General features: G+C 47.6%; 1 protein-coding gene across 1 annotated transcript; it reads right to left on the bottom strand.

Moving 5' to 3' along the window:
- Positions 1–204: 204 nt before the first annotated feature.
- Positions 205–3,294, bottom strand: EDN2 (endothelin 2; the record flags this gene model as incomplete). The annotated part of the gene is made up of 5 exons (XM_079546208.1): positions 205–316; positions 1,199–1,303; positions 1,727–1,846; positions 2,905–3,043; positions 3,231–3,294. 5 exons carry the CDS (start codon positions 3,292–3,294, stop codon positions 205–207), a joined length of 540 nt encoding a protein of 179 aa, XP_079402334.1.
- Positions 3,295–23,273: the final 19,979 nt, after the last annotated feature.

The following is a 23,273-nucleotide window of genomic DNA, read 5'->3' as shown; positions in this document are numbered from 1 at the left end:
TGACTGTATAGAGAGACACTGATTTCCCTTTATAACAGTCTCTGGAGTGCATGCAGTACTCGTTCACGCAATGGGAGCATGGAGACTTCCACTTCTTCCCCCCTCCACTCATGGCCTTTCCTTCAGCTCTAACTACCGACAGCGGAGTTAGCGGCACCCACGGAACTCCAGATTCTTCTGGCAAACTTGTTTTGCGCCTGCTTCTTATCTCTTCTTCTTCCAAATGTTCTTCTTCCAAGGCAAAACTGCCAGTGGAGCACTCCGCTGAGCACGGTGCTGCTGCTTGCCAAACTGCAGGCGGGAGACAGCAAGGTCCCTGCAACCAAGAGATACAAAATGTTCACTCACCAATCCATTTTCCTACTCAGCAATAGCCTATACTACATCATTTGCCTACTGGCAATAGCTTATGTTATGCCATTTACCAACCAGTCACCACTTTGGGTCGTGTTTTGTTATTGGGCTGTTTGTTATTAGTGTTATTTTTGGTGTTCTGGGTTTGGTCGTTGGCTTTTGGGTTTGTGTTTTGGTTTTGTTTTGTTGTAGTTTTCTTTTTCGAGGCAGAAGAAGGGATGGAAGAGTAGAAATCCCTAGCTTCAGCTGTAATAAGTTGCAGCACCAATCCACCTGTTCGGGATGATACAACTGATGCTTCCCCACATCTGTCTTTCAGAAATTCTTCCCCTTGGATCTGATTTAACTGCCACCAATGGACCAATTCTTTCTCAATTTGCAGGCACCTTTTGGCTTGTTTAGATTTCTGGAAGCTCCTCTAGCACTGTTCAGTGATGGGATATTAGAAGAGATATCTCTTTTAATCCAAGCTGCCCCCCAGTCTATCCTTTTCCTATGGGACGACATCTCCTTCCTTCTTACACATCACCCTTTTGCCCATCCCATATCAGAGGAACTTCCCCACTAAAAATTACATTATGTAATGTTGCTTTAGTGCTGGAAAACCCCTGGTTCCCTCAGCTGTTAGCTTTCAGTTCAACACAGCAGAAATTTCTCAGTTGAGTTATTAAAAGGGGGGAAGCCAGCAATGCAAGCAGCAACTACTGAGGTCACAACCCCAAATTTTTAAATTGCTTACAAGGGAATTTCACATCGAATCACAAAATCATAGAGGTTGGAAGGGGCCTCTGGAGATCATCAAGTCCAACCCCAAGTTCAGCGTGGGTTTCAGTGGCACACTCACCTGAGGGCTCTCAACAGGCTGTGCTGGAAAGGCTTCACATCACCGCTCTGTGGAGCTTTTGACGATGCTCCAGAGCTCATTGGGAGCCTCAGGCTCTGGAGGTACCTGATGAGCAAGGAGAGGTGCATGAGCCACCTGCATGCAGGCACCAGGGGAACGCTGCTCTAACATCACTGGGGGCAGACTAAGTTCAGTGCACGATTCGAAGGGTTAATTGTAGCTGTTTGAGAGTTATCTAAGCCTCACTTCTACAACTGTCCTCTTGCCTCGCTCAATTCATAGTCAATTTAATGATGGGAGGTTTTGACTATTGCTTTGATAAGACTAATGACATCTGTACAATAACTTCGCCCTTGATCTCCCCACAATGCACACAGTCCTCTATACCTCTGGCTAAAGTGAGACAGCAGAGTGCCCTACATAAGCTCCTAGCACGTGGGAGATGCCAGCACCCCAAAGCAACCCTACAGCCTCCACTCCCCTCTCCCTGAAGCACTCAGGGGAGCATCCCCAGCCCCTCCAGCTCACCTGGGCTCCTCCTGGCAGAAGCTGGCACAGATGCTGTCTCCGGAGCGCGAGCACTTGCACCTGCCAGGCGACCTCTTGCGCCGTCGTGGCGGGCTGCCCAGGCCATAGGGAGCAGTTTGCCTGTTGGAAAGAGGAGAAATCAGCGCTGCTGCTCGCTTGTTATCAGCCAGCAGGTTTATAACACAGCCTTGGGAGGCAGCCAAGCCAGTGCCATGATAATAAAAGACTCATCTATAGACATAAGGTGAAAAGGCCACCGATAATTCCAAGCCTTTAAACTCCAGCTCCTCTCCCACTTACTGTTTACTCTGCCCCTCCCAGGGAGATGGCCATGCCAGCCCTCCCAGTCACATTTTCTCTCCTTGCACCCATGCAAGGGCTGCTGCACGGGCTGGGCTCACCAGCCACCAGTACACGGAATGTGCAATGCATAGGACATAGTACAAATTGCAGCCATTGTAATGCATGGGACATAGTACGGATGAAGACATCTCAGGGCCATAACAGGTCCTCCTGATCACAGCATGCTTCCCCAGCTCTTAGCGTGTGCACATTCCTGCTCCATCTCTGATCACAATCTCTCCTCCCAGAGGGTTTAGGATTGGCAGTGATTGAAACTATGCTCCGAGCAAGCAGCGAGTTGTAATTGCACGTTAGTGAGCATGATTTTAACCACACCTGAGTACATGTGTTTTGCTACAGAGCGATGGCCATTGGTCTGAAACTGCACGGAGAGCTGCTTTAGCATTCTTGAGGGCAGGACTTGGCAGCCACGGGACGTTAGTGCCAACCCACCACTGTCTCATTAACAATGCTGGCAGCCAGCAGGCAGTTACAGTTTGCAAGAGGGTAATGTAACTTATCTGGCTTGCAGCTATAACATCTTGCTATTGCTTTTGTCTTGCAGAGGTACAAATCTCAAATAAAGATAAATGGTGGGGAGGCAGCATCCTGAGCTTTCATCCCACTCCCCTTGGGTTATACTGGAACCCCCGAGCACAGCACAGCCTGTATTCTAGCAGCTGCAAAGGTCTGAACTCTCAGTGCCCTGTGGTGCAGGTGCTGCGTGAACCTCCTTGCTCACCTCCATCTAACTGCCCCCCATCCTGGATAAGGATAAGGATAAGGAAGGCAACGACTCACCCACAGAACCACCCCCCCAAAAAACCCACGCTCACCCAGGTGTGTTGACCCAGATGATATCCAGGTGACAGAAGTAGATGCACTCCTTATCCAGCCAGCTGTTGCAGGAGCACCGCTTGGCTCTCAGGTGCGCGGCCGCGCCGAGGTGGGACTGCAGGGGAGGCTGCCCCATACCTGCAGCAGAAGGAGAAGGGATGAGTTGCAGGTTGGATTCGGAGCACCGGCGCACATTCCGGCGGGCGCTGCGGTGATTCCAGAGCACAGAGGTGCAGCCTGGCACAACCCAGCAGAAACTGCCCCGCAGTGCCCCCCGCTCCCAACCCCCTGCTGCATCCGGGACCCCCAAAGTCCCGGGGCTCACCGTCTTCCAGGAGGACGCAGAGGGCGAGCGCCAGCAGCGCAGCACCGGCAGGATGGCTGGGCATGGCCGCGGAGAGAGCTGGAAGGTTTCGATTTGGGAGTTTGCCTTTTTTTTTTTCTGTGATTCTTTTTCCCCCTTCTATTTTTTTTTTTCCCCCTTCCTCTCTTCTCCGTGCACCGTTTCAGCCGGAGCCGCAGCGATGATCTGGAGGCAGCGGGCCCCTGGCAGGTGCTTTATAGCCCCGCTCCGCCGCGTCACGGCCACGCTCCGCCCAGCAGCGTGGAGCCCCGCAGGGGAAACATCGGGACTCGGGCACGCGTGGAGGGGAAGGGGGAGAAGGAGGCGGCATCCCGTGGGTCCGCCCCACTGCAGGGAGGCACCGTACTGCAGCTCGGCTCCGGCCTCAAGCTTCAAACGCGTGTGGTTCCATTCCCGCACGGGGATGTGCGGAGAGAAATTCCCCCGCCAGGGATGCTCGGAGCGCGGGGCAGCGAGGCACGCTGCTGTGCGTGTGTGCAACTGGGTTGGTTTCCCGTAGGGATTGGTGGGGATGAGTCCCGAGTTGGGATGAATCCCACGCGTGCTGCAGGTGGAGGCAGAAGCAGTTTGCAGGCGCTGCCGGCAGATGGAGCGGGAGCGGTGCCCGCAGAACGGCCCCGTACTGCCCTCCCATCCCACGCATGGGGCTGCCGGCGGGCCCCGCAGCTTCCCCGTAGACTGACCCCAGCCTGCCGCAGCCCTTCAGGCACAAGAAATTAAAATAGCCCCCCAAAAGAATAATAAACAACTGGGAAACTGCCCTCGGAGGAACCCCCGGGGGGCATCGCGTGGGCCAGAAGCAGCTCTTGGCTCAGCACGGCCCTTGGGAATGGCGTGGGATTGGGACCTGCAAAAGCAGGTCAAGAGGCAAAAAAACACGGACACAAACTGCTCCTGCACTTGACTTTCTCAAGGCTCCTTAGGAAAGGGAGTGTGTTCTCATCTGTTTATGACGAGCTGTTTTACAGTGTTTTTATTGCGCGGGAAAGGATTTATTATGGGGAAAGGATGCGAGGTGGTGTGTGTTAATGTGATTCGGTGTGAGGTCCTATGCAAAGTGTGGAGCACAGCGGAGGAGTGGGAAGAGAAACAAGAAAAATGCAATGGGCCAGAGTGAGGAGAACTGATTTTATCTGAGTGATGAATTCTGCTGGCTGCATCTCGTGGAAGGAAAATGGGTTGGGATTGCATTCCTGCAATCATCCACACTGACCAAGCAGCAGGGTGAGTCCCTCTCTGTGTTCATGCAGTCATTGGGTGCAGGGGGAATCCCATGGTGGGACTGAAATAATAGGACCTGGGGAAATTGTTTCTCTGTTCACCAAATTGCTTTGGTTGTGATGGCACGTGTGAGAGCACAGGTAATGCAGAGAGCTCTGTTTACTGAGTGGGAATGAAGAGAGGGGACAGGAGGACGGGGAGGATGAAAAATACAGCTGGGGTTGCAGCTACAATATATAGAGGAAATGCTAAGCAGAGAAAATCAGAGATAGTGAAAACTATTTTAAAAAAATAAGAAGAAAACAGTGTTGTCATTGATAAAATAACGCTTCTGTGCGAGCAGCAAACAAGCAGAAGCAGGAGGGAAGTTTTTGACCTCTGTACCAATGCAGCAATCATTCTGAAGACAATAGGGAAATACAATAGCAGCATTACCTGTTACAGCCCATGCTCCAGCTTTGCCAAGTTGCAGACTTATGTCTGAGCTGAGATACTGCATGTCATCCCAGATGCCAATCCAGTGATATAATTGAACTCCCGTGGCTCCAATTTCTACCATCCCCATTCTGGTCACTGCGGGATGAAAGGAGATATTTTCAACGTGGGGAAGGTAACGCAGCCGTTGTGCACACAGAGGAAAGGCTGGGGAGTGAATGACATCATTTGTTCTTGAAAGGGCACTTTCTTAGGAAGGGTGCTGCTGCCATTTAGACAGTTCTTTGACTTTCAAGGGTACATTTACTGAAAGGACCAGGGCTAGAAGTGAGTTGTGTGAAGGTCTCCCATGCCTCTGGGAAGGGTGAACAGTCTCAAGTTAACCTGAGGGTTTGGAGATCTGCGTTCAAGCTGTTTCCCTTCCCAGGCTCCTTTTGTGGCCGCAGCTCTCTCAATTAGCTGACACTTCCAAAAAGCACCTGAAGCAACATGTAAATATCTGTTAAGGTCTTGTAGTTGTTGCTAGAAGAAGACAAGTGCTGGGTTATCTGTTGGGTATCTACCTTTAACACCAGCTGCAAAAATATCTTTACAAACCAGACCTTTCATCCAAGATCTCATTTGTTTTGTTCGTTTCTCATCAATTCCAAGAGTGATTTACACTGTTGGAGAAAATGGAGCAAATGTTACACCCTCTTGTTCATATATGCCTATTGAATGGAGTTTGAACTCATTTTTTTTTTCCTCCAGGAAATACCCTGCTGTGTTGAGCAGGCACAAACCTGACCAGCATATGTGGGGATGTTTGGCACCAGTGCTTCAAAGGTCTGAGAGGATGTGGGGCTGTGGGTAAAGGTCTCCACCTGTGGCAGGGGTGTGGTAACACTGTGGAAGGGAGGTGGGATTGGGACTACATTGACCAGGACTGTTTGGAACAGAGCTCCCAGAGCTTTGCCCAGGGCTGCAGAATTTCTGTGTTAAAAACCAATGGTTTCTTATGGAGCAATTTGCCTGTAGGCTTGCAAAGCAGAACTTTCAGACATGGGGAAACAGCTGTTTCAGCATCGAGCATCCCTGCATGTTATTGCTTGGGCTTGCAGCCATTGCTGTTCCAATAGCAGCTATTCATTTTAGTTTGAGTGTTCAATTCCCCTTTGCACTGAGAGGTTCTGCTTGGACCGAGAGCAGCGACCTCGTGGCCACAGAGACGCTGCACTGCTCCTGCTGTTCCCCTGATAAGGAGCAGGGGACACTGCTTCCTGTAGCCAGCACTGCTGGCATTATCACCACACTGAAATCTCTAAGAAAAACAACGGGCTCCAGCAGAGGGACGGGTCCGTGTTGCACAAACAAGGCTTCCAAAGAAGGAACAAAGGCGTACACAGGGTCCTGGATGCCAAAGATGGGCTTTGCCTCCTGCAGTTATTTTTTCCCTTTTGTTTCTGACTGTAGGAATACATTGTTCACTCTGCTGTAAAGAATTCCAGGCAGACATGACGAAAGGGACGTTGCAGCTCAAGAAAAGAGACGTCCCGTGCAGCATTGATGAAACGCTGTTTGGAAACCAGGAACGAGCAAACAGGAAAGCTCTTTAACCATTGAGGAGATGGGATCCCAGCATGTTTTTGGCACCGGCGGGAACAATGGGGTGATGTCACGAGCCAGAATTCCCCACGGTGGATCGAAGCCCAGCAAATAATCATAATTCTTTTCTTGGTACATTAGTGACATTTTTCCACCGTTGGTCATCCCCCACTGAGTCCTGTTAGGAAGTATAGGAAGGAGACATTGTCAAATGGGGTTTCCTTTGGGAGAACCATGTCTCCTCCTCCCCATCAGCTGTTATAAATCACGGCTTTCTGCTGACTGCAAGAAATTCCAGCAGAGCAGCTCTTGCTGCCTAAGCAGTGCTTTATCCCATTAGGAAGGGTGCACAAGGAGGTCTGGATTCCTCTAGGGCAGAAGCATCATTTGCTGTCCAGCGCTTTCAGCCTACACAGCATCAGTACAGAGCTTTGTCTTTATGGTTTCAGAAGTGCTGAGAATGGCAGGGAGCTTAGGAGACACCATCCTGCCCAAACATTGTGGTTTGGAGAGTTTCAGCCCGTGGAATGCTACCAAATTGTATGAGCAATGCTACAGCATCCTTCAAATCCTAACCTCACATTTTTATTTTGGCTTCAAACCCATGGAGAGTGACCTGAAGTGTACCTGAAGCACCTTGGTGCTTCAGTATTGGCAAACCCTCAATATTTGTTATTTCCTTCGCATGAGACCCCAACATTTGGGGGACCCCATTCCTCCGGGACTCCCATATTTGGTGGCTCCATTTTTTGAATCCCAACATTTGGGACCTGCACATTTGGGAATGTGGACATTTTGGAAGTCATTCATTCGGCCTTCCAATATGGGTAACATCAGTGGTTGAGACCTTGATATTTAGGGGGATCCTCCTTTTTCTGAAGCAGCTCTGGAACTCCCCTGGCCTCTTTTTTTGGATAAAGGCTAGACCCACTACGTAACCGGGGTTGCTAATCCATCCTCCCAGGTGATGACAGCATTGGAACATTATTGGGCTGTTACTCAAAATCCAAGCAGCTCCTACCTTTCCAAAATTTGCTCTGCAAGCACCTGGTTATACTCTGTGTGCAGCACACCAACTCCAGGCTGTGACTTTCTGGTTGGTTTTTTTTTTTTTTTGTATGAACATTGGTGTTAGTAGAAGGGAGGGGTAGAACTGCCTGTTTGAGTTGAGATGGGATTACTCATTCAACAGCAAAATGAACATTAATGAGTCTAAACCAAAAAGAAGTATTAAGATCTGAGTGCCTGCATGGTTTACTGACAACAGATTTGTCCTTGTTCTATGTTTGTCTGTGGTTTGCATTATCAGCACCCAAATATAGCATGAGGGGTTGTTTACCCCAGTCCCAGTCTTGGTGTGTTTTCCCCAACCTAGGAGATTCCAGAGACCCTCAGATACACAGAGAGGGGCAGCCTGGCCTCAGGCTTTGGGTCTGCCATTGGAAACTGCTTGAGATGTTCTGCTGCCCAGTGCCCCCATATGACCAGGTGGGCGGAAATCCTTCATGGAGGCGATGGAAGGAGATGAAGTTTGCTGCTTCTATCCTTCCCAGGAAGGAAGGTGCTTCTCCACTGTAACTAGAGATCTTAAGAGTTGTTTGAATAGGGAAATTGTGGCAATGGTGGACCTTCATGGGATGGCGGGCAGGCAGGAGAGCCTGAAACGTTGCAACTCAGAATGCTGAGAATGAAAATATAAGAGAAGAAATTGCCTCTTGGGCCAGTCTGAGCCAATTCCGGAATTGGGCCAGCTAAACTGAGGATATGGTGAATGTAGGGACTTGTGATTGGCTTTGGAAAGCACTTGAACATTATGGATTATGGCTCTCCTACTCCATCAGGCTCCCACCTACAATGGGAGCAGACTTCTGGTAGGACTTGTCCCCATCAGCATCCCCTGCTGGTCCCAAAATGGGCACAGATCTGATCTAGGCTGTTTTTATCACTGTTCCTATGAAGTTGTAATAAATGTGCTGCTGATGATGCCCTGCCTCCACTACAGCAGCTCCAGCAGGGAGATGCCCTATTGAAAACTTGCAGTTCTCCCACATCAAGATTTGCTGATCCTTTTCAGCACTGTTCACTCCTTTCAAAAAGTCTGAAGGCTGTGAACCCATTGTATTCCTTCCTCACAGCCTGGGAAGCAAAAGCACGTTCACCTTTTTTTTCTATGGATGGAAAAATTGTGCCAGAGGGGAATGTTTGAACATAAGAAAATTTTTTATGGAGTTAAATTGAATGACAATTACAAATCTGTCCTGTGTGCCTGTCTGATTGCATATTTTCTCTGCCCAAAGGGCAAGAAAAGAAAAGTGCAGTGTGTGTTTAGACAACCCATGGAGACATTCCTCGTACGTTGGGTGTTCATTGGAACACTTTAACATGGATGTCTGTGTTTACTCCACCCTGATGGCTGAACTCCTTCAGAACGATGAGTGACCTGGAATTTATAATTACAATAGGTGTAATGCAATTAATCACCACCTCGGAGCTGTCTTCCATCGCTAGCTGCTTGATGATACCAATCCTTTGCAGCAAGTGCAGAAGAACAGCTTGTGTAATGTCGCTCTTTCCAGCTGAGACAAGTTCAGAGGGGTTCCTACCACCCGGACAGGAGCACAGATCCCTTTCTGCTCTTCTGCAGCAGCTGCTTTCTGCAAATGCCAAGGTGTTCCAGATTGCAGACGCAGCAATGTATGTGGTGGGCTGCACCAGCTGATGGCACGTCTGCTTGAAGGCCTCCTTAAGCAGCTAGTTTCTGTTTGGCCAGAAGCTTTTACTTCTTGCACATTGGAATGAATAAAAAGACATTATTTTATTTTATTTTATTTTTTGGAGGGTATGTGGTGTAAGCATTTCTCCTCCTGATATTGCCAAGATCAATCAGAGACTGATTGATTAAATGCAGGGAGTAAGGCAGAAGGTAGGTACAGCTTGAAGAAAATCAAAGAAAACAGAGAAAATGCACATATGTGCCCTTTAAACCTCAGTGCTTGTACATGTGGTTAATTATTAATTATTTATATGGTGTATTGATGTATTGATGTATTGATTTGTGCCACCTAGAGGACAAATGCCATTGTTCTGAACCATGTACAAACCTATGGCGGTGCCTGGAGAGCTTACAGACATCTTACAGACATTTTCCAACGAGAGCTCTGAAGAATCTGAACACTGAGAGTCTCTGCATTCCCCCCGCTATTATGAGCAGGGGCAGAAATCAAGTCCAGAGCTTTTGAATCAGGCAGTTGTTGCACTCAGTGAAATCATTTCAGCTCTGTGTCTTGCAGTTTGTTTCAAAGCAACCCAAATTATTTCATTTTCTTCACTCAAGTGCTCAAAATCGTAGTGGAAATATTCCCTGCCATGAAAATGCAGAATTTCAGTCTGGCTTGCAACTTTTTACAACACCTTGTTTTTAAAGGAAATCTGAAATGCTTGGCTCAAAAAAATACTGACATATCCAGCAAACTAAGAAGGTCATAATTTCCATCCAGCTCCATTTGCAATTTTGGTAGGAGATGAGAGACTTCAGTCTGCAGAAGCAGATCATTTAGGGAAGGAAACAACGAAAGTTTTACAAGAAACTTTAATTAAAGTAGGAATAATTAGGTGCTGAGGAATCACAACACAAACTTGGCAAGGGATCAGTCTATGCTAGCAGTGTCTTTTTGCTGTATGTCTCTGCCCTTGGACAGATGTAGCCATAATTTCAGTTACTGGTTAACCATCTTGCCATGAAACTTCAGTTCTTAAAGGCTGGTTTATACTGTAACTATTGGTATCTGGCTGCAAGTCCAGAGGGATCAGAGCTGAGGGCTCCAACCGGATTTTCTGCTTCAGTAGGAATTCTGCAGTTCTTGATTCCCACATAAAATGATGTAAAACAATGAGGAATTTCATAGAAGACAGCATTTCCATCAGCAGTATTAGCACAGGTCTGAGAAATGCGTTAATTCCGAGCAAAAAAATCTGGAATTGCTTTGCCTGAAAGAAACAATTGTGGCATGTTGAACGAGGGTTTCACTGTGAGAGGTGCATTCAGGCAGAATGGAAGAATAATCAGTTTCAGAACTGTAGAAATGAGATACTGCAAACTCGTAATGATGATAATATTTGTTAGTTGTGCTGTTAATTTGTTGGTTTCAGCAAAATCGATGTATTCGTAAAGGATGCTTAACAATATGTCAGTCACTGGCTGTGTTTGTAATTCAGCCAAAATAATGGTGTTCTAATACTTGCTTTATCTCTGTTTCTCCATAGGAAAATGGTGAGGAAGAACAAAGGAAATATTGTCCTTTTTCATGAGCTGGTTGTTTTGTCTATTTGCTGTACGAACTCCCAGGGATCTGAGCTCTCTGCTCCATGCTGCTGAGCTGGGAGCAGCGTTGCCAACCAGCAGTTTTGCTCCGAAGGCCGCACAGTAGTTATGTCTGACTCTGACACGTTGGCTCTTGGATGCCACAAACCATCTCCATTTTTGCTGGAGATAATGGGAGAAAACAAGGCAGATGAGCAGCAAAGGAGGTGAGAGGACTTGGCTCCCCCCCAACCCCGAGAAATTTCTATTTATATCTCAGGGTTTCCCAACAGCAGCCTCTGCTGTGGTTATGGGGTGGTTTTCTCTGGCAGCAGTCACATGGAGATATGTGCTCCCGCTGCTCAGCGGGGTTTGGTCTGATGATGGGGAGCTCAGTCCTGGTGAGCAGGGAGAAGAGGGAATGCTGTTTGGAAGGGCACACAAAGCCTTCTCAACAACTTCTAAGCAAACTCCTATGGAAATCCCTCTCTTTGGCCAAAGGTGACACACAGACACCAGTTCCCATCAATGCAGTTGGCAAGACCACGTTGGGATGGACCAATGGATGACCAAGGGATGGACGAGCTCAACCACCAAGAGATGGACGAGCATGCTACACCCAGCTCATTAAGATGCCCAAGGTTGCTTTTGTACCTGATCAGGATGGACGTTCAGTGCTCCAATGCAACTTATAACACCACCACCTCGAAATGGACATAGCCTGAGGAGGCATCTCCACCTCCTGCATGGCCATTCCCTCTCAGTGTTCCCTGCAGTGCTGTAGTTTGGCTCAGCCACCAAGCAGGTGTGCTTCTCTCTGCCCTCCACAGACCCAAATTTCCATGTCCTTTTATTTCCCTCCCTGTAATAATCCTCATCTGTCTGCCCCTGAATCTGTGAAGTTTGATATAAATCAATGACCATAAAGAACTGCATATTTGCTGTATTGGCAAGCTGAGTTAAGTCCCGTTGTTTTTCTGCCACAAGTTTTTCTAGGGCCCAAGGCAATCAAAAAACACAAATTCAAAAATTGTAGGCATTTTTTCTGCTAGCATGGTAAGACCTAGAATGTGCTGCTGTATCAGGGTTTATCAGGTCTCAGAGAAAACCCAGTATGAGCAAAGAGTTGCCTAAATCAGTGGGAAATGCAAAGAAGGGAGTTAGGCAGCCAGAGGGACTGTTAATTGTGAATGCTCTGCAGAAATTCAGTAAGAGAACTACTCAAGCCTTTCTCATGGCAGGTGACATCCTCCCCACTCACCATATTCCATAGCCCTCTGTTCAAACGCTTGCCTTCAAGCCTCTGCTTTAACCACTGTCTAATTAGTTGTACAAAATAGAAGGACAGATATGAAAAAGCCCATCCCAGGTAGCCTCATTGTCTCCTAGCAGGAGTTCTTGTGTTTAATAGCCACAGTATAAAATAGATTATTCACACTTGGCCTCTCCCTCAGCTCCTGAAAGTGCTGTAACCACTGGGCTTTGAGTCTACTAGTACACACACATGTCTGAGGGCTCGTCTCTGCTGTCTTTTGTGTGGGTTTGGCAAGCTCTGCACATGCCTAATGGATCAGGTCTTGCCAACAAAACAGAAAGTGGGGAACGCCTAGTTTAAGAGTCTCTCTAGGGCTTGTGCACAAGCAGCTCTTCATGTCCAAAGAGCTAAATTCAGAGGGGATTAAGTGCTCAAGCCTAGCATGTAGGCATCCTTGAGAAACCTAAAACCTCAGCTGCCACCTAACACTGTGGGTGCTTGAGGTGTCTAGGTGCTGACGTTCCTCCAAAGGAGTGCACACAAAACTGCCTACACCCCGTGCTTTTAAACACTCATATTTCTGCTGCTGCACGGCAGACATCCTACACGAGGTACGTGCACATCCCCATGGCATAAACATTCTCCACCGTACTCAGAATGTTCTCCCCTTTCCTAAAACAACAGAATTGTCCCCGTCATTTTATGACATTTTGGAAAGGAATTCAGCAATACACCGAAGGACACATAGCAGCACAGGGACAAACACTGATAACGTTGGCAAAGTGGCAAACAGGGTGGGTGTTGGATAGTTCCCCAAATGCAGGCTTCCAGCCTCTGCTTAACGATAGGAAAAGTGTAGACAGGATATCCCTGCAGGGTGTCTCTTCAGGAGAGTTGTTGGCAAAATGTGTGTTTCTCTATATGCGGTGAGCAGAGGTGCTTTGAGCCAGAAGGATTTTTTATTGTGTAAGAGAAAGCAAACAAGAAGGAACAAAAGTAGTTTTCATTAGAGAAGTGTGTGTGTGTGCATGTGCTTTCTCTGTAATAGCCTGCAATGAAGTGAACGTAAATTGGCTGCCTGTGTCTCTAAGCAGCAGTCATTTGAAATCCAGCATCGCTGTGGATGCTAACAGTCATAACACATACAGAGCTCCATACATAGCAGCACTCATTTGTTTCCAAATCCCTTCAGACGTTCTCTATCTGAAGGAGCAGGCTGGTGTAGTCAGGTATAATGTGAGAGTGGTGGATTGTGGGGACAAAGTGATACCTGCAGTGTCAGGGGCTTTAAGGAGAAGTTGGTCTTGTGAGGGAAGTATGAGGAAACACAGGGAAAGACGTAGGAAGAAGTTGGTGTTTGTAGAGGGCCGTGCATGGTTGGACACCAAACTGAAGGTGATTGGGCGTCATCACTCCTAAAAGCAGATTTCTGGGGGAGAGATGGGAACACCTTCCTCTTTGTAATCCCACCAGAGGGTGAGAGTACTGAAATTCAAAGCCAACTTCACTGGAATGGCATGTGCAGGACATGTTGTTCCTGACACCAGCTAAGCTTTGTGCTCTATGAAAGGAAGGGGAAAATCAAGCACAGAGGGGAGCGATGTGTTTTATTGTGCATCAGAATCTGAGCTTTTTCAAGGACCTAAGTCCAGAAAAGCCCAAGAACCTGGACAAGGTGAATCTAACCAAAAGAGTATCCACAGCATCAACACTGGATTGACAGTCAAGAAATGGGGAGCCAGAGGGCCTGGCCTCCAGGTGGCAAAGGAAGAGGGGAAAGGCTCCATCAGGAGCAACTCTTGGTCCTGCTGCTAAAGTTAGTTTACTGCTTTAGTTGCTAAAGTTTACTGCTAAAGTTTACCTAGTTATGAGCCAAGATAGGTGTTGTTAATTGCTTTGGAGGCACAGCTTTGGCTTGGACATCCTCTGTCCTGCTTTTGCAGTTGTTCAAATCATGTTTATAGGCTCAAACCTTTGTAATTCAGTGCTAGCAAGGCAGGCTGCTTTGCACAGCTAATTGCATGCAGCAGCAGATGCCTCATTGTGCTATGGTTGTCTGGACATGATGTAGCAAAGCCTTGGTCTAGCTGTGTCAGGGGGATGAGCAGGCCCAGAAAGACTGGGAGAATGATCTGCCCTACGTTAACGGCATAATGACAGAGGTGTCAAAGTTATGAGTCGTGGCAGCCCTGGAAGGCATCTTATTTATCCACGTGGTGACAGATGCCACCTAAGGAAGGGGTACATGTGCTACAGACTGATGATGTAATACAAATCTCAGTTAACGTTAAGCACTTTGAACAATAACTATTCAGATGACAGTTCATGGAGAGCACACATTCCTGCAGGCAGAGAAACTGCAACTGGGAGCATACCCCACCCAGCTCTGCAAAGCAACCCTACGGCACAAACCTACTCAGGCACAAGGGCTTGTCTGAGAAGGGCATGTTGCACCCAGCCCTTCAGTGTTTTGTGGTGCTTCATATCGTGGGCTGTTACAAAAGGGATTGCAACTGGCTCAATGTCACTTCTGGAGGTGCATCCTCCATGGCTGAGTCATGGCAAGATCATGGGGTCATAGAATCATTTGCATTGGAAAAACGATTAAGATCATCCAGTCAAACCATCAACCTATGCCTGTGACTGCTTTAGACCACGACACTCAGTTCAACCTCCACTCATTCCTTGAAAACCTCCAGGAAAAACTCCACCACAAGGCACAACTGCATAGCAGAGAAGGCAAGAAGCTCTAGGGGAGCATGGAGGTGCCCCTCATTCCTTCAAATCTAAGGCTGGGAATAACTGAAGTGAGAACATGAGCCAGGACTTCTGCAGCAATGGAGATGTTATTCTGTTATAGCCTTTATCAGCGTGGTTTTTGACCACCATTTTCTGGATGTAGTCATCATTAGGTGGAAGCAGGAGCATTCAACTCCTCAAAAGAGCTTTCTGCAAGCAGAAAAAGAGCTCAGTCTGATGTACAGTAGCGTTTTGTGGGATACCGACTTGCTTGGCTTGCTTCAGAAATGCATCAGCATGCTTGCAAATCTTAACAGAGTTCCTTCCATTCTCTGTATTTGCGTGGTATTGTGAAAAATCTCAGATTGCACCATTTGAAAAAGGGCTTCTTTGTCTATGTAGCTGTAAGGTAAAGCTAGAAGACATAAATACAGACTCAGAAAGAAACTAATAATTTCTCCATGATTTTGGAGGAAAAGAGGCAGGGAACGCAGCCTGTATAGGCTGCTGAGCTGACTCTTATCTGAAGGACCACCTATGACTGCTGCAGCAATACTGCCTAGGAATCACCTCCACCGAAAACTCACTCTGTATATTATGAAGCAAGAGTGCTTGCTGGTCTGTCAGACATGAGTACCTTCCAGCCTGCAGCTCTGCTGCTTTGCTGCTGTTGTATGTGCTCCTTGTCTTCACCTTTGCTCGAATCAGCAGTCGTGCAGGAGGTCTGGAGCACCACTCCAAGATGATGCTCTGTGGCACGTAGGTGTGAAAACAGACGTGGGATGCTTTCATGGCACCACATTCCTCAACTGCCAAGGAGCAAATACCTCCATGTGGTCAACCCAAAAAAAAAACCACCCAACAACTGGATTTTAATCCGCTGAGATGCCAGCTTAGTTTGGCCTTGACACAAGTGCTGAGAGAGTATAAAAGCTGCTGGGAGGACAGGCCAGATGGAAGGATTATCTCCATTGTTTTGAAAAAAGCTCTGACTTTACAAACATTCTCTCGCAGAAACGAACAAAAACATCTTTTGCGGTGAGTGCTGCCTGCACTGAGCCTGCTCCCAGCTCCCTGATATGCAAATCTCACCACACGCAGCTGGGCTGGAGCTCTGCAGTTGGCAATCTTTCTGTACCAATTTTGGTAATAGCTTTCTACGTGACTGGGGTATGACTAAGCAGAAAGGAATGAGTGGGGACTCTTTGTTCTTGAAGCTCAGCCGAAATATGAACGTGCTGGCCTGACAAAAGCCAGCTCTTTGCATAAAGAAAATAAAGAGGTCTGGAAGGTTAATGAGTGACATAATCGACTCTCTGGAAAATGCACATAGGCAAGGAATGAAAACAATGTGCAACTGAGATAATTGATTACCCACAGCGCTGCACTCACCTGTGGCAGCATGGGTTCCCCAGCATGCTGACTACACACAGCTCACAGGGCCCAGCAACGAGGCAAGGGCTGCAAAGTGCTCACCTGGTTGTCTTCAACCCTTCAGCCCTGTGGCAGGAGCCAGGATCACAGAATGGATGAGGTTAGCATGGATCACTGGGACCACTGAGTCCAACCTCCCTGCTGAGCACGTTGCCCAGTCCCAATATCCAAACTGCTCCTCTTAATATAGCACAGATGCAATGAAGAGTATGTCAATCACCGGCTTTGATTTGTTGGACAAAAGTTTGACATTAAAAGTCTCAGGTCCTGCTTAAAAGTCAGGCAAATAAAGAGGGTTTCTGTGTATTCTTATACAGACCCTACTGCCAAATAATCACTGAAAGAAATAGTCACTTCTCACAGTATTGGTGTCTTTAGATGTCAACACATGTCTGAGCTTACAACAATAAGAGGTCACAGAGCTTAAGTCCCACCTGCCCATGGCCTGCCTTAGTGGAGCCTGGAATGTCCCATTGGAGAGCAAGGATGTCCCACCACTGTAGAATACAGTGTTAAACCACTGAGCTGTGGAATGGGCAACGTGAAAGACCTTACAGCTGATTTTGATTCAGCTCATTACAGACCAATGTAACCGTGTCATCTACCCCACTTCACACTGCTCGGATGAATAACAGTATGCTTTCCATCTAGATGCTGAGCAAGGATGTGAACTCTAAAATATCACTTCCTAAAGGCCTGATAAGTGTAGGAAAATAGTATGATCTGGACACAACCTTCCAGGCCAGTTTCTTATGATGATGACCTCAACCTTCTACAGCAACACTGTACGTGGAACCTCCCGTCCCAGGCCATGGACGCTTTCAAATATCAAGAAGACTGTGGAAATGATTTTAGCCCAAATATTTCAAACTGAAAGTGAATGCACTGTCAGGAGCAAGACCGATTCCAAGTTTAGAGCAATCTTAGTGAATCACAAAGGACACAGGCCTGTGGCTGTGTGGGGAATTTTCCTCCATTACTGTGTGGGCATGAAGAGTCATGTTCTTGCTTCAGTGAGTGCCAGAGAGGCTGGGAGGAAGGACACCATTGTTATCACCCTGATTTTGTTTGCTGTTCTCACAAAGAATGAGTAACAGATCAGCCTGGTTTCCTAAAAGGGTATTAATCTCTTATGATTGTTGCCCCATGGTTTGTTCTCTGCAATCCCTGTAAAATGAGTTTCCAGTTCTGAGGATGTGCACATCTGGGTTTTATTCATAGTTCCTCAGGGGGCTGGAGCACCTCCCCTACAAAGACAGGCTGGGGGTGCTGGGTTTGTTCAGCCTGGAGAAAAGAAGGCTGCGGGGTGACCACCTCATTGCAGCCTTTCAGTACCTAAAGGGAACCTAAGACAGGAGGGGAATCAACTCTTTGAAATCACTGATAACTGCAGGACAAGGGGAAATGGTTTGAAGTTGAGGGAGGGAAGATTGAGGTTGGATGTCAGGGGGAAGTTCTTTGCTATGAGAGTGGTGAGGTGCTGGAACAGCTGCCCAGAGAGGCTGTGATGCCCCGTCCTTCCCTGAAGGTGTTCAAGGCCAGGTTGGATGGGGTCCTGGGCAGCCTGGGCTGCTCTGAAATGTGGAGGTTGGTGGCCTTGCATGTGGCAGGGGGTTGGAGCTGCATGATCCTTGAGGTCCCTTCCAACCCTGGCCATTCTGTGATTCTGTGATCACCTCTCAGTCCTGCCCCAGTGCTGCTGGAGGAGTGTCAGCTCCCTATCTTCAAGGAGATCGTAGCACTGTTTTTTCCCAGGTGGCACAAAGGGCAATAGTGAGGATGTAAAATGGGACAGGGACAGGCAAAGGACTTTATGTGCTTATGTGGCTTTCTTTTGTTGCCTATACTGAGCTTTGATAATTAGCTGTGATCAGTGTCAGAGTCAAGAGGGATGCACACCTCTCAGCTCAGACCCATGGAAGTCATCTAAACCTCTTCCATTCACACAGCCTGGGATAGCCAGAGAAGCCCTCTACCCAGTACATGCTCTATGGCGACAAGAAACAATTTTTGCCTTTGGCAATGGCTTCATCTCCTTTTAGATGAAAATGTGAAAATGTGTGCATGGACCCTGGAAGATGTGAACAAAAGCAGTGCAACCAGCAATAAAATTTTTGTGCTGATACACAGCAAAAGACTAATGGTGAGAAGAAGGGAATGGTGATCACCATTCCTTGTTATTAGGAGGGACTGTTTTAAGCATCACTGTCCAACTTTAGCCTAGCACAGAGCAGCAAACCTCAGTGTGATTCTTATTCACTTTCAGCGCTTATTCCTTATTTTGAAGGAAAGCATCATTTTGGATGATGCCTTGTGCAAAAAACATCTTTGCTGTCCACCTTTGCTCTGCCTGTTCTACCTCAAATGAGCAGATTTCCAGATGCACTGATGGTGTAGTCACCATAATTAATGCACCAGAAGGAGATGGTCAGTAAGGTTTGCCTTCATCCCCTTCAGCATGGAATCAGTCTATTACATTTGGTGACTCCCTGCACAGGACTCTTATGGGCCTCTGAAAAGACTTTCACCTGCTGTCACCCTCTGCAAATGTTTTCAAAAGTATGTGCTTAGGCAGATGAATCTCACACCTGGTAACTCTCCAGAATGATGAGGAGAGCATTTCTGTGTTTATGCTCCTGCCATGGCTCTGTCAAACTCTCTGGGCATGGCAGATCTCCTCTTTCCAGCAGTCACCCCAAGATGAAAGCCGTTCTCCTGTAGGTATTCATGCCTCCTATGGGTAGCGTGGGGGGCTTCTCTGTCTGTTGGAAGGCAAACTAACTGCGCAGTCTTGTGACACCTCTTATCTTTAGGTCATTGAATTAGAGTAGGGGGGAATTCTTCAGAGGCTGGTGAATGGGAGTCACTTGAGTCCAAGCATCATTAACGCCTGGGGTCACGAAAGCTAAGTACAGTAGCTACAGCTGAAGGAATCTCAGGAAGATAAATATCACCCCCCAGGGGATGATGAAGGAGGCAGAAGCCTACTGGGATGCTCATAAATGCATATCCACTGTTGCTCCTGTTTGCAGTCTGCTGGCTGGGACAGCCGTTGTGCCCTGGAATGTGGTCACACTTTGTTCTTAAAGCAAGCCTCCTCGCCAAGATACCAATCTGCACACTGCACTCCTTGATCTGGTCAGTCAGGTGTGGAAGTGTGAGGGACCGGGCAGGAAGGAAAAAATTGCATGCTGCAACTAAAAACCCAAATCTTCTGCTACAATCTGAGAAATGTATTGGCAAAGGGTCAGAGAAAACAACGCTCAACTCAGTGGCCTCTCCCATGGCTCCTTGGAGTGCCTCCAGCCTCACACCTTTGTTAGGCTCTGGGCAGATTTCAGATTTGTCAACACTTCCTTCTCTCTAGCATTGCCCTCATCGCCTCAATTGATGGCTGTCTGCTTCTCCTCTCACCTGGGCATGGGCTGGCACCATCCCCTAAATCAGTACCTCCGAGACGTTAGGGCCATGTCTGGGAACAAGGTACAAGCTGTTTGAGAAGCTCACTTCATCCGTGGAAGAATTTCTGGAGCAAGCCACCAAACAGTGGCATCCTTGTGTCCTTTTGGGGGTGATTTGGTTCTGTGTCACCATGTTTAATTTGAGCTGTGTTCTTAAAGATCAAAAATTGATCGCATCTACAATCAGCTCATTCCAGCTTGGGTTCCTTGCCATCACTGCAGCATGCATTGTGGCTGTCATGGGTTGGTAATATGTCTTCAGCCAAAGCCATGACATAGAGCCTGGAAAAATACATTGAAAAATGCCAGGCCTCTGCCATACCTCACATGATGCTCAAGCTGAGCCTTGCGATGACATTGCCAGAGGTCCCATGGAGAAACGTGCATGGGTATATCATGGTAGAGTTACTCTTTCTTAGGTAACCAACATGTGTTTACTGTCAATCAACTGCTAAAAATCTGTTGTATCACACAACATTTACTCTGCAGAACCAATTGAAGCACTGCCATGAGGTTGGCCAGATGCTTCAAACACAACAGTTCTTTTTCAATATCTGCAAAATGCTTCAGCATTTAATTGGCATGCGGCAATCTGCAGGGGTTCGTGCACTGTGGCCATCTTACCAGGTTTGATCAGCAGAAGCACCTCTGAAGTGAAAAGGTAAAAAAATTTCTCCAGTGCCAACTTCTTGCTGAGCCTGGGTGCAGGCACTGAGAGCCTAGGTGCTGGTTATAGCAACAGTGCCATGACCTTGGTTCTGGGGTTCATCTGGAGGTAACTGAGCTGTGTCCCTTGATGTGCACAACATCAGGTAGCAGAGCTGCACCAAAGGCTGTGGCTGAGAGTGACTGACTCAGATGGCAGCAGGTTGGCAGCCCTTCAGAGAGGCTTTCTTTGTCTTCTTTGTGGGAGGTGTAAAAGAACTGAATGGAGACGCTGAAGGCTTTCCCGTGCCAGTTATTAGCAATCTTACTTCTATATTTAGCTTCTGCCTCTCTTGCACTGGGTGAGCAAGCAGAGCGGCATGCGAGTTATCGCTCTTGTCACGTTTGCCTCTTGATTACATGCATTTTGTTTGCTTGCTCTATTGTAGTGATGTAAGGCAGGCAAAAAGAACCTGCAATGCTTGATGGATTCAGCGTGCCAGAGGTCCAGGCTCTGGGCTGGAGCTACCTGAAGTATTAGCAATGCAGAGCATTGCAACCTCAGGGCGGGGAGCAGAGCTCCAGATGAAGCCCCCATGGAAAGTTGGGTGCTTCCTGAGTTGACCCTCTCCTATAGCTCCATCCATCCATCCTCACTGTGGTTTGTGCGTAAGAAACAAGCAGTGGGACAGTGGCAAAACTGCACTGGAGGAAAGCAGTGAAACTTTTGCCTGTGCCACCCATCAAGCACAAAGTGAACAATCAGAGTTAGGTTGATTTTCCTGTCTTTTTCATTTCTCTGCAGTCCAGAATCAGTATTCAAATTCACATATCTGCAGACCAGAATCAATACCATAAAGGCTGCTCAAGTAGTACCATTGAGCCGTGGGGTCCCAGCACTCAGGTGAGACTGGAGAAAAATATCCTGTGCCCAGAGCCAGCTTTTGCTAACCCAGTGTAAGCATCCCTCCTTTGTTCAGGTTTGCAATGGCTATTTCCCCTTCTGTCTGCTTCATTCCTCTGTCAAGCTGCTCTTGCATCAAAGTGCTTTCCATGGTTTTTACTTATGCTTTTTGAGATGTCTCATCTGAAGCAGCAGCTGGATCTTCACATGAGCCATGGCAAGCTGAGATACGTCAAGGATGTCAATTAAAGATAACAAATCTGTGCCCAGTGACCAATCCCTTGTCACTGACTCAGTGAAGAGAGAATATCTGTATCTGGGGGGCTGATCCTTCCCTGAGTCAATGCCAATGCAAAGTGGCTGCAAAGTGATCCGATGTTGAGCTTAGAGTAGCAGGTCCCCATTACTCACCATATGTAACATGTATAAAACACTACTAAGCTCTGTGGTCCTACAGAGGTTGGTATCAAAGGGCCATGATAGCTAACAGCGATTTTATTCCCTGTCCCAAGCATGGGAGCAGCATTCTCCAACCAGCTCTCCTGGGGCTGAAGGTGGGTTGTCTGTCTCCACTCCATGGAGGCAAACCCAATGAAAGTATGTGCCTGCCATGATTTCTTCCCACCTGGATACCTTGCTGCATCATCCATGGTCTCCCTATGGGAGCAGATGTTGGCAGCTGGTGCCAAGCAGAGCCTCTCCTCATCGGTCCCATCTAAAGGTTGCTGAGCATGCCAGCAATTTGCAGTGTTAGCAGGCCCCTGCAGCAAGGTTTCGCACATACAGGCCAACATTAAGCCCCTCCGAGTGCAGAGGGTGTGTGCATTGGCAGAATCAATTAAAATTCTTGGATCATCACCAACGGCTTTGACTCTGTTTGAGCCAAATTCCCAACGGGGCCTCTTTGCTGCTTCCATGTTGGCTGTGGTCACAGTCTCTCTAGAGCAGACGGGTCCAACTTGGAATATGCTTTAGATAAACATGTGTTGGCTTATGGCATGTGCCCAACAGCCTAAGTCAGTCTTGGATGCAAACCCCACCCACAAGTCTAGCTCTGTTGGAAAGAACATGGTGAGACATGGCGATGGTGGGCCCACCGTGGTCCTTCTTTCCATCTGCATTGTGGGTCTAGCAAGAGGTGGTGCAGAGCAGGTTTTAAGGTCTCTTCCAGCCCAACCATTCTGTGATTCTGACTCTGTGATATTTTCTCTTTGATCATGACATCACACTGTCCAAAGCTCCTGGGTGTAACTTCAAGGACAGGAAGAATAATTCCAGGTGACAACCTTTTAGCACTGCTGGCCAGTCCTGGAGCAGCAGCAGTGAAGGCTGCAGGCAACTCACATATGCAGCATAGGGCTGTGCTCCTCTATTTGTACCAGTCCATGGTATCACTATCATCAGCCTCATTGAAAATGTGAATAAGATAAACAACTGCTCTTTTCTTCCTCTTCAAGAGAAGTATGAGCAGGAATTTCCTAACTGGAGCCATGGGATGCTCAAGAGAATAAACACAGAAACTTATCACAGCGGGGTTCCTCCAGGCACCAGGACTATCTGAGAATGAATGGCAGCAAATAAGAGGGAAAGCAAACAGCCAAAAGTACAGAGCAGAAAGCCAGAGCCAAGCTCAGTGTTTCCATGCCCAACGATCCCAGCTGGTGATCCAAACCTCCAACTGTGTTCCGGATTCAATGAAGCCCCTCTACTTCTTTATTGTGAGGGGCCATTCTGTGTAGGAGGAAGAACAATGAAGGGTCACAGAGGAAACTGCTCTTGTTGTCCTGGGTCAACCCTCCAAATCATTACCTGGGTTGGGTCTGATGCTTGCAGGCAACATTCCTGGCCACAGTGATGATGAAGTCTTTTTTGGATATCCTGTTGATGAGTGTGCAAATAACACCATGGGGATACCCAGCTAGTTTCCATTTTGCATCATCATCTTCTCAGCTCTTTCTCAGATAAGTAATTTGCAGGTGGAGATATGAGTAGTGAGTGAGTAAAATATGAGCAATGCTGCCTTGGA

The sequence above is a fragment of the Tetrao urogallus genome (genome assembly GCF_951394365.1).
Source record: "Tetrao urogallus genome assembly, chromosome: 23".
In the NCBI taxonomy this organism is placed as follows: domain Eukaryota; kingdom Metazoa; phylum Chordata; class Aves; order Galliformes; family Phasianidae; genus Tetrao; species Tetrao urogallus.
Note: the sequence above shows the minus strand (reverse complement) of the source record. Positions and strands in the feature narration are given on the sequence as shown.